At 43.3% G+C, this 24,414-nt stretch overlaps 2 protein-coding genes across 3 annotated transcripts; both read right to left on the bottom strand.

Moving 5' to 3' along the window:
* Nucleotides 1-2,829: 2,829 nt before the first annotated feature.
* On the bottom strand, nt 2,830-10,524 carry LOC132832887 (class I histocompatibility antigen, F10 alpha chain-like). The gene is made up of 6 exons (XM_060851089.1): nt 10,297-10,524; nt 9,605-9,865; nt 9,215-9,430; nt 8,862-9,125; nt 5,718-5,762; nt 2,830-2,892 (listed from the first exon to the last, which is right to left on the bottom strand). Exons 1-5 carry the CDS (start codon nt 10,343-10,345, stop codon nt 5,719-5,721), a joined length of 834 nt encoding a protein of 277 aa, XP_060707072.1. The 5' UTR covers nt 10,346-10,524; the 3' UTR covers nt 2,830-2,892; nt 5,718.
* Nucleotides 10,525-15,286: 4,762 nt separating this feature from the next.
* LOC132832884 (class I histocompatibility antigen, F10 alpha chain-like) lies at nt 15,287-24,414 on the bottom strand. Of its 2 annotated transcripts, XM_060851087.1 has the most exons (8): nt 24,175-24,411; nt 23,505-23,765; nt 23,052-23,324; nt 22,692-22,955; nt 19,797-19,901; nt 18,768-18,800; nt 18,080-18,124; nt 15,287-17,012 (listed from the first exon to the last, which is right to left on the bottom strand). In XM_060851087.1, exons 1-7 carry the CDS (start codon nt 24,221-24,223, stop codon nt 18,081-18,083), a joined length of 1,029 nt encoding a protein of 342 aa, XP_060707070.1. In that variant the 5' UTR covers nt 24,224-24,411; the 3' UTR covers nt 15,287-17,012; nt 18,080. The 2 variants fall into 2 exon arrangements, with proteins under 2 accessions (XP_060707070.1, XP_060707069.1); XM_060851086.1 differs by lacking the exons at nt 15,287-17,012; nt 18,080-18,124 and adding an exon at nt 18,153-18,476 and having other exon boundaries at nt 24,175-24,414.

Raw genomic sequence — 24,414 nt, 5'->3', positions numbered from 1 at the left:
GCTAGGTTCCTGTCTTCCTCCTTCAGACATTGCTGAGTTGGGTTCCTAAATTGTCCTTTGTCACTTTTCAAGAATGAAGAATGAGGAAAAGTTGTGAATGATGCTAATTGGTCTGACCCGTATACTTTAACATAAACCTTTATGAAGAACTATATTCTCATTTCCAATGATTATTGGTGTTTCCCTCTGGCTTACTTCTGACAGTGTAAAACTGTCAGTGCTATAAACTAATTTTTAAATAAGTTCTGTGTGTCTTGATGAGGGTTTGTTTCAAGAATCCATTGGTAGTTGGAAAGCAAGAATATATGTTCATTTTCCTTGTGGTAGTCAATGATGTGTGGGGTTTCACAGTGATCAGTGCTTGGAGCCCAACGATTCACTACATTAATGATTTAGATGAACAAACTTCATGTAATACCTCCAAATTTGCAGATGACACAAAGCTGGGAGGGAGGCTGAGTTGTGAGCAGGATGCAAATATGTATCAGTGTATTTTGGACAAGTTGAATGAGTGGGCAAATGCATGGCAGATGCAAGATAATGTGGTTAAAATTCAGCTTATGTACTTCAACAGTGAAAACAGGAAGGCAGATCCTATTTGAATGTCAATAAATTGGGAAAAAGGAAGGTGGAACAAACGCTCTACAGCCATCACTGAAGGTAAACATGCAGATGTGGCAGGCGATAAAGAACACAAACGTGTTGAGCTTCATAGTGAGAATGTTTGAGTGCAGGAGCAACGACGTCTTGCTGCAATTGTACAGACATTTGGTGATACCACACTGCGAATATTGTATCCAGTTTTGGTCATGTTATCAGAGGAAGGATATTCTGCTGATGGAGGGAGAGCAACAAACATTTACCAGATCAATTCCAGGGATACCAGGACAGACATATGAGAGAGATTGGATGGGTTAGGACGTTTTGCAGTAGGGGTTAGAAGATTGAGGACTGAGATCTCATGGAAACCCAGGACAAGATAGGGTAAATGCAGGGTACATCCCAATGACCAAGGAGTCCACACCATGGATCACAGTCTAAGGATGTGAGGGAGGCCATTTTGAACTGAGATGAGGAGAGATGTCTTCATCCAGAGAGTGGTGAGCCTCTGTCACACTAAATATTTGGAGGAAAAGGTTAGGTACAGCTCTTAGGATGAAATGAATAAAAGTGGATAGGGCAAAAATGGAAATAGGGTCCTGAGTTGGACAATCAGCCATGATCATTTTGAATGGTGGAGCAGAGTTAAAAGGTTGAATGTCATTCGTCCTCTGTTTCTGTGATTTCCCTCACTTGTTCAGGTGTTCTCATTTTATGGCAACGACTCTCACTCTGAGATGTAAGTACTTTGCCAATGTTTAGCTTTCACATCCAGCTTCAAATGCTGCAAACATTACTTCAAACATTACCCCATTTACACTGAAAGGGTAACCCATCATCATTGCGTAGAGATGGAAAGCAGCGGTCAGTCTCAAAGATAGTACTGCCTGAATTCCTGCTGGACATTCCTGAATGATATCCCACACCTTTCTGTGGAAATCATGGAATGTCAGTGAGGCAGAGGTGAGTTAGTTATTGTTACTGTTTACAAAGTTACAGTGGTTGCTGCTCCACACTCCCTTACTGTATCCACCTGTGGCCTTTGTTCACTAAGCCCACCAGGTGGCTCATGAACTGTGCACACAGTATCTGCAGCTTTGGCAGTGCTTCCGCTGGAAAGGAAAGCCCTATAGAAATGTCAGGCAGGAGTGTTCTCTGTCCAGGGTATTCTGATGGGAGACCTGTGCAGAGATGGTGTCTTTCATTGCCAGGCTGGCATTTTTGCTGAATATTCTGTTAGTGTAACAGTTGGTGTTACCATGAACGTTGGATGGTTGGTCTTCACCTGGAAACAGAAGTATGTGGGATTTTCTGCACAATTCCATCCACTCTCTCAAACAGCAACTTCTGCACAATGGTGTGCGGAGCTGGTGGAATTGTCACATGTTATCAGCTGATGGAGAGGGAAATCACACTCATTGATTTTGTAGGTTTGGTCCATGAACCGTAACCTCTGGTAATCTCCCAGTACGGCCTCAGGGCCACCATCATACATCTCATTGGATTGATATGAGTAAGGCATTTGTCTGTCAGTTTCTGTGGCCAGAATCTTCAAGGGCTCTGACCAATGTGGGCTCTGGCCACACTCATGGAGAATTCCAGGGTTGTGACCCACTGACACTGATGAATAGAGATATATTTCCAAGCTGGGATGGTGAGTAGTTTGGAGGATATCATGTAGATGGTGGTTTTCCCAGTATCTGCTGCCCTTATCCTTCTGGGAGGTCATGGACATTGATGTGGAGGGCATTGTCTAAGTGTTGTGTTGAAGGTTCACAGTGCATCTTGTAAACAGTATGGACTGCTGCTACTGAGTGTCACTTGCGGAGTAGCTAATTAGTTATGAATCTGGTGTCAATGCATTGTCTTGGATGGTGTCAAACTTGATCAGTGTTGCTGGAATTCCACACATATAGGTAAGTCAGGAGTATTACATCACACTCCTGAATTGTGCATTCTTGATGGTGAACTGGCTTTGGTGAGTCAGAGGTGAGTTGCATGTTGCAGTATGCTTTGCCTCTAACTTGCCCTTGTAGCCACTGTATTATATGTTCAGTCCAGTTCAGGTTCAGATTAATAGTAACCCCTCAGAGGTTGATAGTGGGATTCAGTGATGGTAAAGCTATTGATGGTCAAAGGCTGATGGTTAGACTCTTTCTTATTGCAGATGATGTGGAGGTGCTGGCATAGGACTGGGGTGGACAAAGTTAAAAATCATACAACACCAGGTTATGGACCAGCACATTTATTTGGAAGCACTATCTTTCGAAGCGTTGCTCTTTCATCAGGGAGCTGTGAGACAAGATACAGAATTTATAGCAAAAGATCACAGCATCATACAACTGAAACAATATACTGAACAAACCAAGATTGCTGTTAAGTCTTTCATCTTTCAGCGTGGGTTATAGGTTTTGATTCATTAATATGAAAATGCCAGAATTTCTTTGAAGTCACATTCTCGAGATAACTTTAGGTGATATGGATCGACTGCCTGCAGATTATATTTTGCTCCAAAAGTATACAACATGTCTGCCAAAACAATTCTGCAAATGCAAATTCACCTGATAGCCGTGTGTGTGTGTGTGTGTGTGTGTGTGTGTGTGTGTGTGTGTGTGTGTGTATGTGTATATGTGTATACACATGTATGTGAGTGAGTGCAAGTGAGTTTGCGTTTACATGTGTGTGTGCTTGGCAGTGTGTGTGTGTGCTTGGCAGTGTGTGTGTGAGTGTAACAGTATAATCCTGTGAGAGGGCACATGTGTGGATGTGAGTATGGGGGGACTATGTGTGTATGAGAGACAGCATGTGTATGAGAGAGGGTCTATATGAGTCTGTATGTGGAGGTGTGTGTGTACGTGTCCGCGTGTGGAGGGAGGATGAATTTCCAGACCATGGACCATATTTTTATGGTGAGAGGAGAAAGAATTTAAACCTACATGAGAGGCAACATTTTTACACTGAGAATGGTTTGTGTTTGGAATGAATGTCCAGAGGAAGTGGTGGACATGGTACAGTTACACCATTTATATTTGGATGAGTACACAAATAATAAATGTTTGTAGTGATATAGACGTGGCATAGCCAGGTGGGATTAGTTTACTTTGGGAACATAGATTGTTTGGGTCGTTTCTGTTCTGTATGACTCAGTGACTTAATAAACACCTCAGCAAAATCTCAGAGTTGGAGAGAGTGGGACAGAAAATAGTGCAGCCTTGAACCCAAGACAGGAAGCTGGAATGCAGACCATGAGTACGCAGCTCTATTGAGGCTTTGCACGAGGAAGGTTATAAATTGATAGGAGTGTGAACATGGAAAGAGAAAGTGTGAGACTACAGCATGGCATGGGAAAGAGGTGGATGCATGACATGTATTCATGACATTACCTTACGCTAATGTTGTCTTCCATCAGTATCCAGATAAATTGCTGTGTAACAAGCTCATAGAAAAGGCTTCACTCAGTATTTAAGGTGCAGGAAAATTCAAATTGAGGTCTGGGATGATCCCACTGATGAATGGCTGATTAAGATCATGTGTATGTGCTGAACTGACAGGCAGTATTGTGCATGTGGCATGACCAATGGGTGTTGTGCTGTGGAGATGAAGTTTTTGCTCAGGAAAAATAACCACACTGTCAAACATTAAAAGTTGTTTCCTGAGATTTGGCCATCACTGGCAATGCCTGTTGTCCAGAGGGCAGTTAAGAGTTAACTCGTTGCATAGTGACATGTAGAGCGGTCTGTAATAATTTCTATCCTGGAAGGGCATTAGTGAACCAGATGGCTTTTAACAACAAACAATAATGGTTACACGGTCACCATTAAGCTGTCTCTTCATTTTAAATTTGACTGAATTCACATTTCAACATCTGCCACAGAGGGATTTCAATAATCTATTATTAACAAAATGTAAACATTTCACTAAGCCAGACTGACAATTCAAATCACTCCTGAAATTGAGGATGAACAAATTAGAAGATCAATTCCAACAATGGAAACCTGGTTTCCAGCAAGGACATTGGAGGACCATGGAGAAGAGAAAAAAAAACTCTGTTAGAAAGCACAGAAAAACCAGCAGATCATACAGCATCTCCCATAAACACCAGCAGTGAAACACAAAAGCTCCATTCCCCAAACATCAGTAAAACCCCTCAGACCCACTCCCTAAAGACCAGCAAAACCCACAGGAACATGGAAGTTGAGGAGACCATTTACCCCCTCAATCCCATTCCACTATTCAATCAGATCTTTGCTGGTGTGTTGCCTCAATCCATTTATGTATCTTCCATTTGTCTCTTAATTTTGAGTTTCATAGATTTTAATTCACTGAAGTTCATTTTACATCAATTACCTTCTGAGAAAGAGAGAGTTCTAACCATTTCCCAGTCTGTATGTGTGGAAGTGTTTCCTAGTTTCACCCTCAATAGGTCTGAATTTAACTACACTGACATTCGGGTCCGACACATACCGCCAGTCAAAACAGTTCTCCTCTATCTCCACACGGTCTGGTCTACTGACCTGCTCAGAAGCTTCCATCAGATCTAGACCCCATCCACCATAACCGCAGTAATTCAGAATCCTGGGAGAGCAAAACTCAACTCCAGAATCAAACTACAGCGAGAACTCTAGGAGCATTGACTCCTTTAAAGGCGTCAATCAGATGACAGGAGGCCCCATCAAGGATGTCAGGTTTCCAGATGGTTTTATAGCCCAAATCCCTCCTCTTGACAATACCTTGAGGCGGAGACCAGGACAAAGTCAACCAACTCCAGAAGGACAGTCTGAAAGCTTAGTGTCAAACTGCATGAGCTGGTCTTTAGTGATCACACAGGGAGGGAGAGAGAGTCTGAGCTCAGTGTCCACCCTCCAGATCATACTGCGAAGACCATCTCCGATATCGAATAACCTCGGTTATCCAAACATCAATTGTCTGAATTTCAGATTATTCAAACAAGATCTCAAGGTCTTGTCAATGCTTTGATTGTTCGGATAACTGACCTGATCAAAAACAATCAGTTATCCAAATCACTTACTTACCGCACATCTCGTTCGGATAATTGAGGTTGTTCTATATCCCAATTAGAATGATCTACTCACAACATCGACCAACAATATTCATACCTCAGGAAATGGCAGAACTGTCTGAGTATGTCCTTTCATCAGAAGCTGTAAATGGAAAGAGAGGCATTAGAAACTGCTCATTATCAGAGTGAAAGAGAGAGAGCAAGAAACAAGTGAGTGAGAAATGCGAGTGTGAGACAGTGTGCAAGACAGTGAGAAGCATGAGTGTGAGAGAAACAGTGTTAGAGAGAAATTCACAAGAGAGAAAGCATGAGCAAGAGAAATGAGTGAGAGCGAGAACAGGAGTGAGAGTGAAAATGACCCGGAGATGTAAAAGAAAGAAAGAGTGTATGAGCGAGAGAGCACACGAGAGCAAGAGGAGGATGAAAGACAGATACTCTAGACCAGACAGAGAACAAAATAGAAATTGCTGGAGAATCTCATCATGGCCCGCAGCATCTGTGGAGAGAGAAAGCAGAATTACTGCTTTAGATCCAGTGACCCTGACCCCCAACCACACCTCCCATCTGAACACACACATACACACACTCTCCAGCAATTTCTGCTTTTTCCTCTGTTTCAGATGCCTCCATATCCTTTACATCACATGGCAACCAGAACTGTCTGCAGTTCTCGACATGTGGTCTAACCAAACTTTAAGATAGAATTGAAGGTGAGGTAGGATAGGCTAAATCTCCCTCTCAAGATTAAAGTCTATCCTCGGGTTTTTTGTCAAGAAATTTCCTTTCTAACCGATAGCCTCGGGTGAGGTCCTGGTAGGTGCAGAGTAGCGAATATTGTGTCGGGCTGCAAAAAAATCCTGGGAACTATGGACCAGTAAGCCTAATATCTGTGGTAGGTAAGTTACTTGAGAGGGTTCAGCGAGATAAAATACACATATTTGGAAAGACAGGGTTTGATTAGGAATACTCTGCATAACTTTGTGTGTAGGAGATCATACCTCACAAATTTATAAGAATTCTTTGTTGAAGTGACCAGGAACATAATCTAAATGGATTTCTGTAAGGCCTTTAAAAAGGTTCCAAACGGTGGGCTGCCCTGGAAGGTTAGAACGCATGGAATTCAGGGGAAGCTGGCAAATTGGAGACACAACTGGCTTGATGGCAGGAAGCAAAGGGTAATAATGGAAGGATGTTTGTCGGAATGGAGGCCTGAGACTAATGGTGAGCCTCAGGAGTCAGTGCTGGGCCCATTGCTGTTTGTTATCGATATCAATGATTTGGATGAGAACATACAAGGTATGATTAGTAAGTTTGCAGATGACACTAAAATGGGTGGTATCGTGGATAGTTAGGAAGGTTATCAAAAATTGCAGCAGGACCTTGATCAGCTAGGGAAGTGGCAAGTGGAGTTTAATGCAGATAAGTGTGAGGTCTTGTGATTTGGAAAGTCAAATCAAGGTTGGGGTTTCATGGTGAATGGTAGGGCCTTAAGGACTATTGTGGAACAGAGAGAGATCATGGAGTTCTGGTGCACAGTTCTCTGAAAATGGAGTCACAGTTAGACAGAACAGTGAAGGCAGCTTTTAGCACACCAGTCTTCATCAGTCAGGGCACTGAGTATAGTTGGGAAATTATGTTGCAGTTGCACAGGACGTTGGTGAGGCAGCACTTGGAGTATTGTGTTTTGGTCACCTTACTAATAGAAAGGATGTTATTAAACTGGAAACAGTGCAGAAGGACCTTTCCATGATACAAGGGACTGAATTATGAGGAGTAGTTGGACAAGCGAGAATGTTTTTCTTTGGAGACAATTGTTTTTGATCACCAGAATCAATGACTAATGTAATGTCGTAGACACAACCAGGCTGTCCTGTGCATAAGACACCTCACGTTGGGATTTTGCATCTCCTATCTCCTATCACACAGGAGTGTCCAAAGCTCATCTCTGCTCTTTGTTAGAATATATTGAAATGTTTCTCTCCTCCCTGGGACTACCTGGGATTCCTGTCTTGGTCTCTAGACTGCTTAGTGCTGCTGTATATAATAATTTAAATTCTAAATTTACATTTAAATAAAACCATATTCAGGGTGATGGGGAGAAGGCAGGAGAATAGCACTGAGTGGTAATGCTCAGAGAGACAGTCAGGGCATGATGGGCTGAAGAGCCTTCTTTAGAGCAATTCTGTGATTCCATAATTTCAAAGTCCAAATCAATATTGTAAATGTGAAGGGAAGTGTTTCCTTGCAGAACACCACTTCCCACATTCTGACACTCTGACTAACTAACCCTTTTCCGCCAATCTGTTTCCTGGCTGCAAAGCAGCTAACAATCCATTTTATTACGTTCCCACTGACCCCACATTCTCTAAACATTTCTATTATGGGAGTATCTGATCTAAGGCCTTTTGAAAACTTTGCAGCAGTACATGTGCAACATTACCACTGTGTACCCTCTGTTACTTCATGAAAAATATTCAACGGAGTTGGTCAAACACAATATTCTCCCTCAAAATTCATGCTGACTATTCATTGTTGGACAAAGATCATCAAGAAACAATGATAAATAGACTGGGCTACAATTCCAGGATACACTGGATGCTGCCATGCTTAAATATCAGGATACATGGATCCTATTGGACATTATTATCCCTGGATTCATTGGACTGTCTCATAATAAAACATCTCAGGATCTGTTTCTCTTTTTTAATTCACAGGGATATGGGTGTCAATGCCCGGGCCAGTCTTTACAGTCATTCCCGAATTGCTCGACAGAAGGCGGTGGTGAGCTACCTTCTTAGACCAATGCAGCTTATGTGCTGTAGATGGACCCACAATGTATTTCCAAGTCAGGATGCTGAGTAGCTTGGAGGGGAACTTGCAGGAGCTGGTGTTCCCAAGAATCCACTGCCCTTGTCGTTTGAGATTAAAGTGTCCATGGACTTGAAGAGTGCTCAGGAAATATGGTGAACTGAATGGACATAGCTGGTTCTGTCACACGCATATCAGATGATATACTAATACTTTAATCCTTACTGATCCTGGATATTAAGATGCTGGGCAGCATTACACACCAGGATACACTGGCAAACTGTCCCTGATTCACTGCCTGAATTGTTGTCCTCTACAACTGATGTGAGCACTGTGACACACTGACGTTCATATGAACGTCCCTCTCTATGTCCTCTGTCTTGTAATCCTGGTCGGAGTCCGATTCCTCTCTAACAAAGAGAATCAGCCTTACCATAAATCACCACCAGTTTCTCCTCCAATCCACTGCGCTCCACCTGACAGGAATACTCGGCCTGATCCTCCGGATCAAATTCTATCCATTTCCGGATCTGGTAGGTCCTGTCATGATTAGGTAAGATCCCTGTGGACAGGGACTCATCAATCAACGCTCCGTCCCTCCACAGAGTCACCTCGATGGCTCGTGGGTAAAACCCAGTGACGAGACAGGACAGCCAGTTAGAATCACCCAGACGGATAAAGGACACAATGGGGGCAACTGAGGGAGAGAGGAAGAGGGGTCAGTGCAGGAACATAAAGAAAGAAAGGTCCAGACACCATCCACCACAACAACTCTCACTCACTCACCGACTCTCAGTTCCCTCTGTCCGTACTCCAGGTATTTTCTCAGCCACTCGATGCTGTTTTTGATGCTTTCTGCCCAGCGGATTGGGGTCACCCACACCCTGTGGACCTTATCGAAGCTGATCAAATCTTGCCCGTCCCATCCTCGGAGGTTGAACCCACTCACAGTCCCATCATCCCTCAGGGCACAGCCAGTCATCATCTGGTAAATATGGATCCCTGTCAATCAGAAACACAAGTTGCTGATCAGAGACAGTTGGTGTCCCCTCCAACCATTCCCACAGCCAGTCGGTCAGTCTCTGGAACTCAGATTCACTCCTAATTTCTCCCATTCCCACCCAGACTCCTCAAATGCACAGGAAGATGTCATGCTGTGGGACAGTGAGCACTCACCCCCTGTCTGGTTGGTCCGAGACATAAATGTGAGAATATCCCGTTTGGCACAGTCTTCTCGCTCCTGAGCAAGAAACCGTTTCCGCTTCCAGGCCTTGGGTCCTTCGCTGTCCACCATCCACTGTTCCCGGGGAATTAAATCCTTGCGATTGCTGTCATACATAACAAACTGGACCCCGTCCACATAACCAACAATCACAAACTCTGGGAAATTGGGAATCGGAGTCATACCAGTGATAAAATACCGGAGAGAGTGAGTTTCTGAAACACATAAAAATCAGGGCATGAATTCCTGAATCATGAATCATTTTGTTCACCGTTTCTCCAGCACTGGAGAGAATTATACCATTCACTTCAGCTTCATCACATGATGCTGTTAACTTTTTTCTCTTTTCCTTTCACTTGAAAAAAAGTCTACCAATTTCATATTTTTACTTTTCACCCTGTAATATTTTTACTTTTCACCCTGTAATGTTCAACAGATCTTTTGAATTTCGCAAATACAGATCTTTTGGCCTTATGGTTAAATCTCGTATGAACCTAAATCATTTAGAACAATGGATTCACTGACGTTTAAACCCTGAAATTAGATAAATATTACCCTATAAATCATTCTGACGGGAACATGATCAAAGGTTATAGCCCCAGTTCCCAGTCTGGCTCTACCCCTCTCTCACACCCCCATTACTAACCTGCAGAGAGTTCTCCCCATAGAAGCCCCAGCACTATCAGTCCAATCATCGTGACTTCAGTTGACAGTCATGGTGGATAAATTATTTTCCAGCGGACTGTCTCAGTCTGTGAGCTGTCATCGAGAATGATATTAAACTGTTCTGAAGAAGAGTCTTCACTATCTCTCCTGACATATTTTTCAGCACTTTGCTTCAGTTCCTGTTACTGCCCCTCTTCACCGAGACTCCTTCACACTGATTGGTCCCAAACTATCTTCCATCCAATCACAATAAAAAGACTCAGTGAGTCACCAGACTCCGGCAGAATAGACAACAAACAGGTTGCATAACTCCGCCCAGGATTGGGATTTCCCAATCACAGAAACACTTCCACTGTCATCTCCAGTTGCTGGGAGAATGAGCTGAGCTGCAATTCATTTTTGGGACAGACACCGTTCAGCCCCTCGATGCTGCTACACCACCCAATGAGATCATTGTTGATTTTTAACTCCAGTTTCACCTCCTTCAATCGCCAAAATATCAGACAAACCTCAGTCTCCAAAAATGCAATCATCTCTGATGATACTTTTGAAATTATCCCAACATTCACATACCTTTAGAGAAGATATGTTTAGATGGATCCTTGATGTGAGGGAAGATGGTGAGATTGCGGTGATGTCACTGGGCTGGGAATCCCCTCACCTAATAATCTGGGGACATGGGTTCACATCCCCTCATGGCAGACAGTGAGGTTTGAATTCAATAAAGAAACAACTTGGAACTGAAACCTAGCCTCGTGGTGGACATGTACTCAATGAGGATAGCTGTAAAACCATCGAGTTCATTCATGTCCTTTTGTGCAAGGAAATCTCCTGTCTTTATCTGGTCTGGGCCTACAAGTGACTCCAGATCCCACAGCAATTATCCTCTGGAGAAATAGGACTGGACAATAAATTGCTGCCTAGTCAATGATGTCCACATTCGTTGAATAAAACAAAGTATTCCGTGTGGAAATGGGCTTCCTGAATCTGCCAAATGACCATCTTCAGCAAGACCGAATCTCAACATCTTTCATTCACCTCAATACTTTGACATTCAAAGGCTTTACCATCATTGAATCTCCCAACATCAATATTAAGTTGTATTCCACTGACCAGAACCTGAATGTGACCAGCAGTATTAACACTGGTTTTATCAGTTGGTGAGAGAGTGGGGGTTCAGCAGTAAGTAGTTCAACTCTGGCTCCTCAAGGCCTGTTCACCATCAACAAGGTGTTGTATGATGGAACCTTGTTGCTGCTGGCGGTGTTTGGAGAGGTCGGTGAATTCTTGGTCACCTGAATCTGGGTTTACTGCCTCATTTCTCCGTTTCAGTTGTGTTTTACTCGGCTTTGTTGACTGTGCTGACACAAGATCATCTCATCTAAGACCTCATTACATCATCGGATTGGGTGAAGCATAATCCATTACCTCCAAACGAAAACTTTAAGAGCGAAATATTTTCCGCGCAAGTCAGGATTGTATTACAATCCAGCAATGTGTCTTCTGTATTGGTTATTGAAGGATTTTTCGGTGCTTTTGCAGCCAAAATGGAGCATTCCCAACTTTGTTGTTAGAAATGGAGGAATCTGGCTGAGTGTGGCCTAATAAACAATTTGTGCCCTCGATACTGACTCTACTGAATGGAACCAGCTGTCTGTGGTTTTAAAACTAATCCTGTCCTCTTCATAGTTTTTCAAAGATTATTCATGGCATTCTGAATAATTCATGCTGATTTTAATAAAGACTCCTATTCTCTTTAATTGGCTTCACTGAGTGAACTTACAGCTTGAATAAGTTTGTCCACCTTTACTGTGGTTTCACATATTTCACTGCAGCACATACTGTACAGCAATGGCTAAGTTCCTGTCTTCCTCCTTCAGATGTTGCTGAGTTGGGTTCCTAAATTGTCCTTTGTCACTTTTCAAGAATGAAGAATGAGGAAAAGTTGTGAATGATGCTAATTGGTCTGACCCGTATACTTTAACATAAACCGTTATGAAGAACTATATTCTCATTTCCAATGGATTATTGGCGTTTCCCTCTGGCTTACTTCTGACAGTGTAAAATTGTCACTGTTATAAACTAATTTTTAAATAAGTTCTGTGTGTCTTGATGCGGGTTTGTTTCAAGAACCCATTGGTAGATGGAAAGCAAGAATATATGTTCATTTGCCTTGTGGCAGTTAATGATGTGTGGGGTTTCACAGTGATCAGTGCTTGGAGCCCAGCGATTCACTGCATTAATGATTTAGATGAACAAACTTCATATAATATCTCCAAATTTGCAGATGACACAAAGCTGGGAGGGAGGCTGAGCTGTGAGCAGGATGCAGAGATGTATCAGTGTATTTTGGACAAGTTGAATGAGTGGGCAAATGCATGGCAGATGCAAGATAATGTGGTTGAAGTTCAGCTTATGTACTTTAATAGTGAAAACAGGAAGGCAGATCCTTATTTGAATGTCAATAAATTGGGAAAAAGGAAGGTGCAACAAATGCTGTACAGCCATCACTGAAAGTAAACATGCAGGTGAGGCAGGTGATATAGAACACAAATGATGTGTTGAGCTTCATAGTGAGAATGTTTGAGTGCAGGAGCAACGATGTCTTGCTGCAATTGCACAGACATTTGGTGATACCACACTGCGAATATTGTACCCAGTTTTGGTCACGTTATCAGAGGAAGGATATTCTGCTGATGGAGGGAGAGCAACAAACATTTACCAGATCAATTCCAGGGATATCAGGACTGACGTATGAGAGAGACTGGATCGGTTAGACGCTATGCAGTAGGGGTTAGGACGCTATGCAGTAGGGGTTAGAAGATTGAGGAGTGAGATCTCATAGAAACCCAGGACAAGATAGGATAAATGTAGGGTACATCCCAATGACCAAGGAGTCCAGACCATGGATCACAGTCTAAGGATGTGCAGGAGGCCATTTTGGACTGAGTTGTGGAGAAATGTCTTCATCCAGGGAGTGATGAGCCTCTGTCACACTGAATATTTGGAGGAAAGGGTTAGGTTCAGCTCTTAGGATGAAATGAATCAAAGTTAATGGGGAATAAATGGAAATAGGGTCCTGAGTTGGACGATCAGCCATGATCATTTTGAATGGTGGAGCAAAGTTAAAAGGATGAATGACCTTCTTCTACTCCTACTTCCTCTGTTTCTGTGATTTCTCTCACTGTTGGGGTGTTCACCTTTTATGGCAACGACTCTCACTCTGAGATGTATGTACTTTGCCAACGTCTAGCTTTCACATCCAGCTTTGAATGCTGCAAACATTACCTCAAAGTGGTGCAAAGAAAATATACAGTGAAGGTGGAAACCCATCATCATTGTGTAGAGACGGAAAGCAGCGGTCAGTCTCAACGATGGTACTGCCTGAATTCCTACTGGACATTCTGGATGATCTAGAGTGCAATGACCTGATATCCCACACCTTTCTGTGGAAATCTGGGAATGTGAGTGAGGTGGAGGCGAGTCAGTTATTGTTACTGTCTTTGTTACTGTTTACAAAGTTACAGTCTTTGCTGCTCCATAGTCCCTTACTGTATCCACCTGTGGCCTTTGTTCATTGAGCCCACCAGATGGCTCATGAACTGTGCACAGTATCTGCAACTTTGACAGTGCTTCTGTTACCCATTGGAAAGGGAGGCCCTTTAGGAATGTCAGGCAAGAGTGTTCTCTGTCCAGTGTATTCAGATGGGAGACCAGTACAGAGGGAGGATGAATTTCAAGACCGGGGACCATATTTTTAAGGTGAGGAGAAAGAATTTAAACCTACATGAGAGGCAACATTTTTACACTGAGAATGGTTTGTGTTTGGAATGAATTTCCAGAGGAAGTGGTGGACATGGTATATTTACACCATTTATATTTGGATGAGTACACAAATAATAAATGTTTGTCGTGATATGGACCTGTACAGACATTGCCAGGCTGGCATTTTTGCTGAATGTTCTGTAAGTCAATGCAACAGTTGGTGTTATCATGAACGCTGGATGGTTGGTCTTCACCTGGAAACAGAAGTGTGGGGGATTTTCTGCACAATTCCATCCATTCTCTCAGACAGCAACTTCTGCACAATGGTGTGGGGAGCTGGTGGAATTGTCACATCGCTATCCGCTGATGGAGAGGGAAATCACACATTGATTTTGTAGGTTTGGTCCATGAACAGTAACCTCTGGTAATCTCCCAGTACGGTCTCAGGGCCGCCATCATACATCTCATCGGGTCATTGGATTGATGTGAGTAGGGCACTTGTCTGTCAGTTTCTGTGGCCAGAATCTTCAAGGGATCGGACCAATGTGAGCTCTGGCCACACTCATGGAGAATTCCAGGGTTTTGACCCAGTGACACTGATGAATAGAGTTATATTTTCAAGCTAGGATGGTGAGTAGTTTGGAGGATGTCATGTAAATGATGGTTTTCCCATGTATCTGCAGCCCTTATCCTTCTGGGAGGTCATGGACATTGATATGGAGGGCATTGTCTAAGTGTTGCGTTGAAGGTTCACAGTGCATCTTGTAAACAGTATGGACTGCTGCTCCGGAGTGTCACTTGTGGAGGAGCTAATTAGTTATGAATGTGGTGCCAATACATTGTCTTCGATGGTGTCAAACTTGATCAGTGTTACTGGAATTGCACACATATAGGTAAGTCAGGAGTATTACATCACACTCCTGAATTGTGCATTCTTGATGGTGAACTGGCTTTGGTGAGTCAGAGGTGAGTTGCATGTTGCAGTATTCTTTGCCTCTAACTTGTTCTTGTAGCCACTGTATTATATGTTCAGTCCAGGTCAGGTTCAGATGAATAGTAACCCCTCAGAGGTTGACAGTGGGATTCAGTGATGGTAAAGCTATTTATGGTCAAAGGCTGATGGTTAGACTCTTTCTTATTGCAGATTATGTGGAGTGTTGGCATAGGACTGGGGTGGACAAAGTTAAAAATCATACAACACCAGGTTATGGACCAGCACATTTATTTGGAAGCACTACCTTTCGGGGTGCTGCTCTTTCATCAGGTAGCTGTGAGACAAGATACAGAATTTATAGCAAAAGATCACAGCATCATACAACTGAAACAATATATTGAACAAACCAAGATTGCTGTTGAGTCTTTCATCTTTCAGCATGGGTTGTAGGTTTTGGTTCATTAATATGAAAATGCTAGAATTTCTTTGAAGTCACATTCTCGAGATAACTTAAGGTGATATGGATCGACTGCCTGCAAATTATATTTTGCTCCAAAACTCAACAATATGTCTGCAAAAACAATTCTGCAAATGCAATACACCTGATAGTCGTGTGTGTGTGTATGTGCATACACATGTATGTGAGTGAGTGCACGTGAGTTTGCGCTTACATGTGCGTGTGCTTGGCAGTGTGTGTGTGAGTGTGACAGAGTATAATCCTGTGAGAGGGCACATGTGTGGATGTGAGAATGGGGGGACTATGTGTGTATGAGGGACAGCACGTGTATGAGAGAGGGTCTGCGTGAGTGTGTGTATGTGTCCACGTGTGGATGGGGGATGAATTTCAAGACTGGGGACCATATTTTTAAGGTGAGAGGAGAAAGAATTTAAACCAACATGAGAGGCAACATTTTTACACTGAGAATGGTTTGTGTTTGGAATGAATGTCCAGAGGAAGTGGTGGACATGGTACAGTTACACCATTTATATTTGGATGAATACACAAATAATAAATGTTTGTAGTGATATGGACCTGGCATAGCCAGGTGGGATTAGTTTAGTTTGGGAACATAGATTGTTTGGGTCGTTTCTGTTCTGTATGACTCGATGACTCAATAAACACCTCAGCAAAATCTTAGAGTTGGAGAGAATGACAGAAAATAGTGCAGCCTTGAACCCAAGACAGGAAGCTGGAATGCAGGCCATGAGTACGCAGCTCTATTGAGGCTTTGCATGAGGAAGGTTACAAATTGATAGGAGTGTGAACATGGAAACAGTTCAAGTCAGAAAGTGTGAGACTGCAGCATGGCCTGGGCAAGAGGTGGATTCATGACATCTATTCATGACATTACAGTAAGGTAGTGTTGTCTTCCATCAGTATCCAGAGATCTTCCTGTCTAATAAGCACATAGAAAAAGGTTTCACTCAGTATTTAAGGTGCAGGAAAATTCAAATTGAGATCTGGAATGATCCCAGTGATGAATGGCTGATGAAGATCATGTTTATGTGCTGAACTGACTGGCAGTATTGTGCATGGGGCATGACCAATGGGTGTTGTGCTGTGGAGATGAAGTTTCTGCTCAGGAAAAATAACCACACTGTCAACCATTAAAAGTTATTTCCTGAGATTTGGCCATCACCGGCAATGCCCGTGCTTGATGTCCAGAGGGCAGTTAAGAGTTAACTCGTTGCATAGTGACATGTAGACCAGACTGTAATAATTTCTATCCTGGCAGGGCATTAGTGAACCAGATGGCTTTTAACTACAATCAATAAAGATTACATTATCACAATTAAGCTGTCTCTTCATTTTAAATTTGACTGAATTCACATTTCAACATCTGCCAATAGATTTCAATAATCTATTATTAACAAAATGTAGACATTTCACTAAGCCAGACTGACAATTGAAATCACTCCTGAAATTGAGGATGAACAAATTAGAAGATCAATTCCGGCAATGGAAACCTGGTTTCCAGCAAGGACATTAGAGGAACCTGGGGAAGAGAAAAAAAAAACTGTTACAAAGCACAGAAAACCCAGCACATTTTATAGCATCTCCCATAAACACCAGCAGTGAAACACAAAAGACCCATTCCCCAAACATCAGTAAAACCCCTCAGACTCACTCCTTAAAGACCAGCAAAACCCACAGGGACATGGAAGATGAGGAGGCCATTCCACTGTTCAATCAGATCTTTGCTGGTGTGTTGCCTCAATCCATTTATATATCTTCCATTTGTCTCTTAATTCTGAGTTTTATAGATTTTAATTCACAGTAGTTCATTTTGCATCAATTACCTTCTGAGAAAGAGAGAGTTCTAACCATTTCCCACTCTCTATGTGTGGAAGTGTTTCCTAGTTTCACCCTCAATAGATCTGACTTTAACTACCTGACGTTCAAGTCCGAGACACTCCAGCCAGTCAAGATATTTCTCTTCTATCTCCACATGGTCTGGTCTCTTGACCTGCTTGGAGGCCTCCATCAGACCTAGACACCACCCACCACACCGCAGTAATTCAGAATCCCAGGAGAGCAAAACTCAACTCCAGAAACAAACTACAGCGAGAACTCTAGGAATATTGACTCCTTTAAAAGGAGTCAATCAGCTGACAGGAGGCCCCATTCAGGATGAAAGGTTTCCGGATGTTTCTATAGTCCAAATCCCTCTACTTGACGATATCTTGAGGCTGAGTCCAAAACAACGTCGGCCAACTGCAGAAGGACATTCTGAAACCTTAGTGTCAAACTGCATGAGCTGGTCTTTAGTGATCACACAGGGAGAGAGAGAGTATGAGCTCAGTGTCCACCCTCCAGATCATACAGCGAAAACCAGCCCCAATATAGAATAACCTCGGTTATCCAAACATCAATTATCTGAATTTTAGATTATCCAAACAAGGTCTCAAAGTCTTGTCAATGCTTTGTTTCTTTATGATCAGTTATCCGAACAATCAGTTATCCAAACCTCATACTCCCCGCCCATCTCGTTCGGACAATTGAGGTTGTTCTATATCCCAATTAGAATAATCTACTCACAACATCAACCAACAATACTCATACCTCAGGAAATGGCAGAACTGTCTGAGGATGTCCTTTCATCAGAAGCTGTAAATGGAAAGAGAGGCATTAGAAACTGCTCATTATCACAGTGAAAGAGAGAGAGCAAGAAACAAGAGAGTGAGAAATGCGACTGTGAGACAGCGTGCAAGACAGTGAGAAACATGAGTGTGAGAGAAACAGTGTTAGAGAGAAATTCACAAGAGAGAAAGCATGAGCAAGAGAAAGGAGTGAGAGTGAGAACAGGAGTGAGAGTGAAAATGACCCAGAGATGTAAAAGAAAGAAAGAGTGTATGAGAGAGAGCACACGAGAGCAACAGGAGGATGAAAGACAGATACTCTAGACCAGACAGAGAACAAAATAGAAATTGCTGGAGAATCTCAGCATGGCCCGCAGCATCTGTGGAGAGAGAAAGCAGAATTAATGCTTTAGATTGAGACACCCTGACCCCCTCACCACACCTCCCCCCCACCAAAACACACACACACCTCCGAGTACAAAACGTCACTGGACTCAAAATGTTAACTGTGTATTTCTCTCCACAGCTGCTGCCAAACCTATTGAACTTCTCCAGCAATTTCTGCTTTTTCCTCTGTTTCAGATCACGGTGTTTGTGTTTTTGTTTGAAACAGAAACAACAGCTTGTCATACACTAACACAGACGCTGAGATGTTTGAGTTATCAGCTTACCGTTTGTGGGATTGTAGCCGCTCTTCATTCCCCCTGTAAAACAAGGAATGTTCAGTCAGTTCGAGATACTGTCAGGAAATCAGAGGAAATGCTGAAGACCCTCACTCCCATCCAGACTCAGCCTCTCCGACCCACATTGCCCTGAGCTGCTGATGCCCAACAGTGAACTCAGAGCCAGCCCCAGTCTGAACTGTCTGACCTGACAGTCACAATGTGAGACATTCACCCCTCAGACACTCCAGCCTAACATGAGCAACAGGGCACCATATCTCTGACCCTCCTTCACAAATGGAGGGCCTCTCCCCACTGCCTGAGCCATCACTAACCCGGAGACTGACTCCCAAACACAGAGCTTCCTCACAAACTTTCTGAACCCAAACAATGAACTGGAGACTACAAGATATAGGAGCAGAATTAGGCCATTCATCTCATCGGGTGTGCTCCACCGTTCGATCATGGTTGATATATTTCTCAACCTCGTTCTTCTGCCTTCTCACCATAACCCTTGAGCCCTTTACCAATCAAAAATCTGTCTATCTATCTCTGTCTTAAAGACACTCAATGTCTTGGCCTCCACGGCCTTATAGAGTCATCGAGATGTACAGTATGGAAACAGAGGGTTCCACAGAGTCACCACCATCTGGCTGAGGAAATTCCTCCTCAGATCTAAAAGGTCATGCTGTCACACTTGAGGCTGTTCCCTTGGGTCCTTGTGTCTCCTACATCTTCTCCACATCCACTCTGGCCAGGCCTCTCAGTAATGTGTAATTTTCAATGAGATTTGCCCTCGATATTTTAAACTCCGTCCAGTACACACACAGTCCTCAACAGCTGCTCATATGACAAGCTCTTCAACTCTGGGATAATTCTTGTAAATCTCCTCTGGGCTCCCTCCAACACCAGCACATCCTTCCTTAGATATGGGGCCCAAAACAGCTCACAATATTCCTTTTTCCTTCACTACCGTCTGGCCATATGCTTCCAGACTCTCTAATTCCCTGAATGTAATAAAATGGTGGCTCCTCTTACCTTTCTTCTTGTGAATGACAACAGCCACAACAGCGAGAGAGATGATCCCAAGGAGTCCGAACACAATCCCGACAGTAACAAGAACCTGGGAGTGAGACTTTGGGACTGCCAGAGAGAGATAGAGAGACAGACAGGCAGAAAGCGACAGACAGACAGAGATAGAAATAAAATGGGGAGAGACACAGACAGACAGAGAGAGAGAGAGACAGAGAGAGAAATAAAATGGGGGAGAGAGACAAACAGACAGAGATAGAGAGAAAGAGAGGTGAGAGATAGATAGAGAACCAAGTGAAGCAGGAAGAGAGAAAAAGAGACAAAAAATGTTTTTTAAAAAACAAAAATCGGCCTTATACAGGATACATGGCACACAGTGAGTCAATTTGATCCAATCAGTATACACTTGTATTTAGTCACGTGAAGCTGCTCATCTCATCCTTCCTCATCTACATGTGTTACCATCACTCCCTATTACTTTCTAAACTCCCCTTAAATACATCCTGACAAACTCACTCCCTGCAGCAGTGAGCTTCATATTCTCCTCATGCTCCGATTGCAGATATTTCTCTGGAATTCCTTGTGGAATATTTGGTGACTGTCTTGTGTTGATGGTCCTTAGTTGTGCTCTTCCCCAAACACTGTCTCTGCACCCACTCTTTCAAAATGATTCATCCTTGTAAAGATCTCTGTTTGGGCTCCATTTTTCAAGAGAGAAGACATCAAGCCTCTCAATCCTTTCCTGATACATACACTCACGTTTCTGATATTGACATTGTATATCTAATCAGCACCCTCTCCAGTGCCTCAATATCCTTTACATCACATGGCAACCAGAACTGCTGCAGTTCTCGAAATGTGGTCTAACCAAAGTTCAAGATAGAATTGAAGGTGAGGTAGGATAGGCTAAATCTCCCTCTCAAGATTAAAGCCTATCTTTGGGTTTTTTGTAAAGAAATTTCCTTTCTAACAGTTAGCCACGGGTGAGGTCCTGGTAGGTGGAGGGTAGCAAATATTGTGTCAGGCTGCAAAGAAAATCCTGGGAACTATGGACCAGTAAGTTACTTGAGAAGCTTCAGAGAGATAAAATACACATGCATTTGGAAAGACAGGGTTTGATTAGAAATACTTTGCATGGCTTTGTGCGTAGGAGGCTTTGTGCATTCCTGAAGAAGGGCTCATGCCCAAAATGTCGATTCTCCTGCTCCTTGGATGCTGCCTGACCTGCTGCGCTTTTCCAGCAACACATTTTCAGCTTTGTGCGTAGGAGATCATACCTCACAAATTTCTTATAATTCTTTGTTGAAGTGACCAGGAACATAATCTAAATGGATTTCAGCAAGACCTTTAAAAAGGTTCCACATGGTATGCTGCCCTGGAAGGTTAGATCGCATGGAATTCAGGGGAAACTGGCAAATTGGAGATACAAATGGCTTGATGCTAGGAAGTAGAGGGTAATAACGGAAGGATGTTTGTCGGACTGGAGGCCTGAGACTAATGGTGTGCCTCAGGGGTCAGTGCTGGGCCCATTGCTGTTTGTTATCAATATCAACGATTTGGATGAGAACATACAAGGTAACATTAGTAAGTTTGCAGATGACACTGAAACAGGTGGTATCGTGGACAGTGAGGAAGGTTATCAAAAATTGCAGCAGGACCTTGATCAGCTGGGGAAGTGGCAAGTGGAGTTTAATGCAGATAGGTGTGAGGTCTTGCGATTTGGAAAGTCAAATCAAGGTAGGGGTTTCAAGGTGAATGGTAGGGCCTTAAGGACTATTGTGGAACAGAGAGACCTTGGAGTTCTGGTGCACAGTTCTCTGAAAATGGAGTCACAGGTAGCCAGAACAGTGAAGGCAGCTTTTAGCACACCAGTCTTATCAGTTAGGGCATTGAGTATAGTTGGGAAATTATGTTGCAGTTGCACAGGACGTTGGTGAGGCTGCACTTGGAGTATTGTGTTTTGGTCACCTTGCTAATAGAAAGGATGTTATTAAACTGGAAACAGTGCAGAAGGACGTTTCCATGATACAAGGGACTGAATTATGAGGAGTAGTTGGACAAGCTAGGATGTTTTTCTTTGGAGACAATTGTTTTGATCACCAGAATCCAATGACTAATCATGCTGACTATTCATTGTTACACTGAGTTGGACAAAGATCATCAAGAAACAATGTTAAATAGACTGGGCTACAATTCCAGGATACACTGGATGCTGCCATGCTGAAATATCAGGATACATGGATCCTATTGGACATTATTATCCCTGGATTCACTGGACTGTCTCATAATAAAACATCTCAGGATCTGTTTCTCTTTTTTAATTCACAGAGATATGGGTGTCAATGCCTGGGCCAGTCTTTACAGTCATTCCCTAGTTGCTCTACAGAAGGCGGTGGTGAGCTGCCTTCTTAGGCCAATACAGCTTATGTGCCGTAGGTGGACCCACAATGTATTTCCAAGTCAGGATGCTGAGTAACTTGGAGGGGAACTTGCTGGAGCTGGTGTTCCCAAGTATCTACTGCCCTTGTCCTTTGAGATTAAAGTGTCCATGGACTTGAAGAGTGCTCAGGAAATATGGTCAACTGAAAGGACATAGCTGGTTCTGTCACACACATATCAGATGATATACTAATACTTTAATCCTTAACGATCCTGGATATTAAGATGCTGGGCAGCATTACACACCAGAATACACTGGGTGACATCCTGCTGTAGTGTCCCTGATTCACTGCCTTAATTACTGTCCTCTACAACTGATGTGAGCACTGTGACACACTGACAGTTCATATGAACGTCCCTCTCTCTACCCTGGAGCGTCCTGCTGAAGCAGCTCAGCTGGTCCTCTCTCTTGTGATCCTGGTCTGAGTCCGGTTCCTCTCTCACAGTGAGAATCAGTCTTACCATAAATCACCACCAGCTTCTCCTCCAGTCCGCTGTGCTCCACCTGACAGGAATATTCAGCCTGATCCTCCAGATCAAACTCTATCCATTTCCGGATCTGGTAGGTCCTGTTGTGATTGGGCAAGATCCCAGTGGAGAGGGTCTCATCGATCAACACTCCGTCCCTCCACAGAGTCACCTCAATGGCTTGTGGGTAAAACCCAGTGACGAGACAGGACAGCCAGTTAGAATCACCCAGACGGGCAAAGGACACATCAGGGGGAACTGGAGGAGAGAGGAAGAGGAGTCAGTGCAGGAACATAGAGAAAGAAACACACAGGCACCATGAAATTTAACAACTCTCACTCCCTGTCCACTCACCGACTCTCAGCTCCCTCTGACCGTACTCCAGGTATTTCCTCAGCCACTCGATGCACTCCACCTCCAGGTAATGCCTCCACCTCTGCTTACTCACCACATCCTGGTCCCAACTGTTTTTGATGCTTTCCACCCAGGGGACTGGGGTTACCCACACCTTGTGGTCCTTATCGAAGCTGATCAAATCTTGCCCGTTCCATCCACGGAGGTTGAACCCAATTACAGTCCCATCATCCCTCAGGTCACAGCCAGTCATCATCTGGTAAATGTGAATCCCTGTCAATCAGAAACACAAGTTGCTGATCAGAGACAGAGACAGTTGGTGTCCCCTCCAACCATTCCCACAGTCAGTCGGTCAATCTCTGGAACTCAGATTCACTCCTAATTTCTCCCATTCCCACCCAGACTCCCCAAATGCACAGGAAGATGTTATGCTGTGGGACAGTGAGCACTCACCCCCTGTCTGGTTGGTCCGTGACATAAATGTCAGAATATCGCGTTTGGCACAGTCTTCTTGCTCCTGAGCAAGAAACCGTTTCCGCTTCCAGGCCTCAGGTCCCTCGCTGTCCACCATCCACTGTTCCCGGGGGATTAAATCCTTGCTATTGCTGTCATACATAACAAACTGGACTCCGTCCACATAACCAACAATCACAAACTCTGGGAATTTGGGAATCGGAGTCATACCAGTGATAAAATACCGAAGAGAGTGAGTTTCTGAAACACAAAAATCAGGGCATGAATTCCTGAATCATGAATCATTTTGTTCACCTTTTCTCCAGCACTGGAGAGAATTATACAATTCACTTCAGCTTCATCACGTGATGTTAACTTTTTTCTCTTTTCCTTTTACTCTTGAAAAAAAGTCTACCAATTTTACATTTTTACTTTTCACCCTGTAATGTTCAACAGATCTTTTGAATTTCGCAAATACAGATCTTTTGGCCTATGGTTAAATCTCGTACGAACCTAAATCATTTAAAACAGTGGATTCACTGACATTTAAACATGAAACATGAAACATAAATATAACCCTATAAACCATTCTGACGGTAACATGATCAAAGGTTATTGTCCCAGTTCCCAGCCTGGCTCTGCCCCGCCCTCTCACACCCCTATTACTAACCTGCAGAGAGCTCTCCCCATAGAAGCCCCAGCACGATCAGTCCAATCATCGTGACTTCAGTTGACAGTCTGGGAGGATAAATTATTTTCCAGCGGACTGTCTCAGTCTGTGAGCTGTCATCGAGAGTGATATTAAACTGTTCTGAAGTGTCTTCACTATCTCTCCCAACATATTTTTCAGCACTTTGCTTCAGTTCCTGTTACTGCCCCTCTTCACCGAGACACCTTCACACTGATTGGT

Source organism: Hemiscyllium ocellatum, chromosome 35 (assembly GCF_020745735.1).
Source record: "Hemiscyllium ocellatum isolate sHemOce1 chromosome 35, sHemOce1.pat.X.cur, whole genome shotgun sequence".
In the NCBI taxonomy this organism is placed as follows: Eukaryota; Metazoa; Chordata; class Chondrichthyes; order Orectolobiformes; family Hemiscylliidae; genus Hemiscyllium; species Hemiscyllium ocellatum.
The sequence above is the reverse complement of the archived record's forward strand: the minus strand, read 5'-3'. Positions and strand labels throughout refer to the sequence as shown.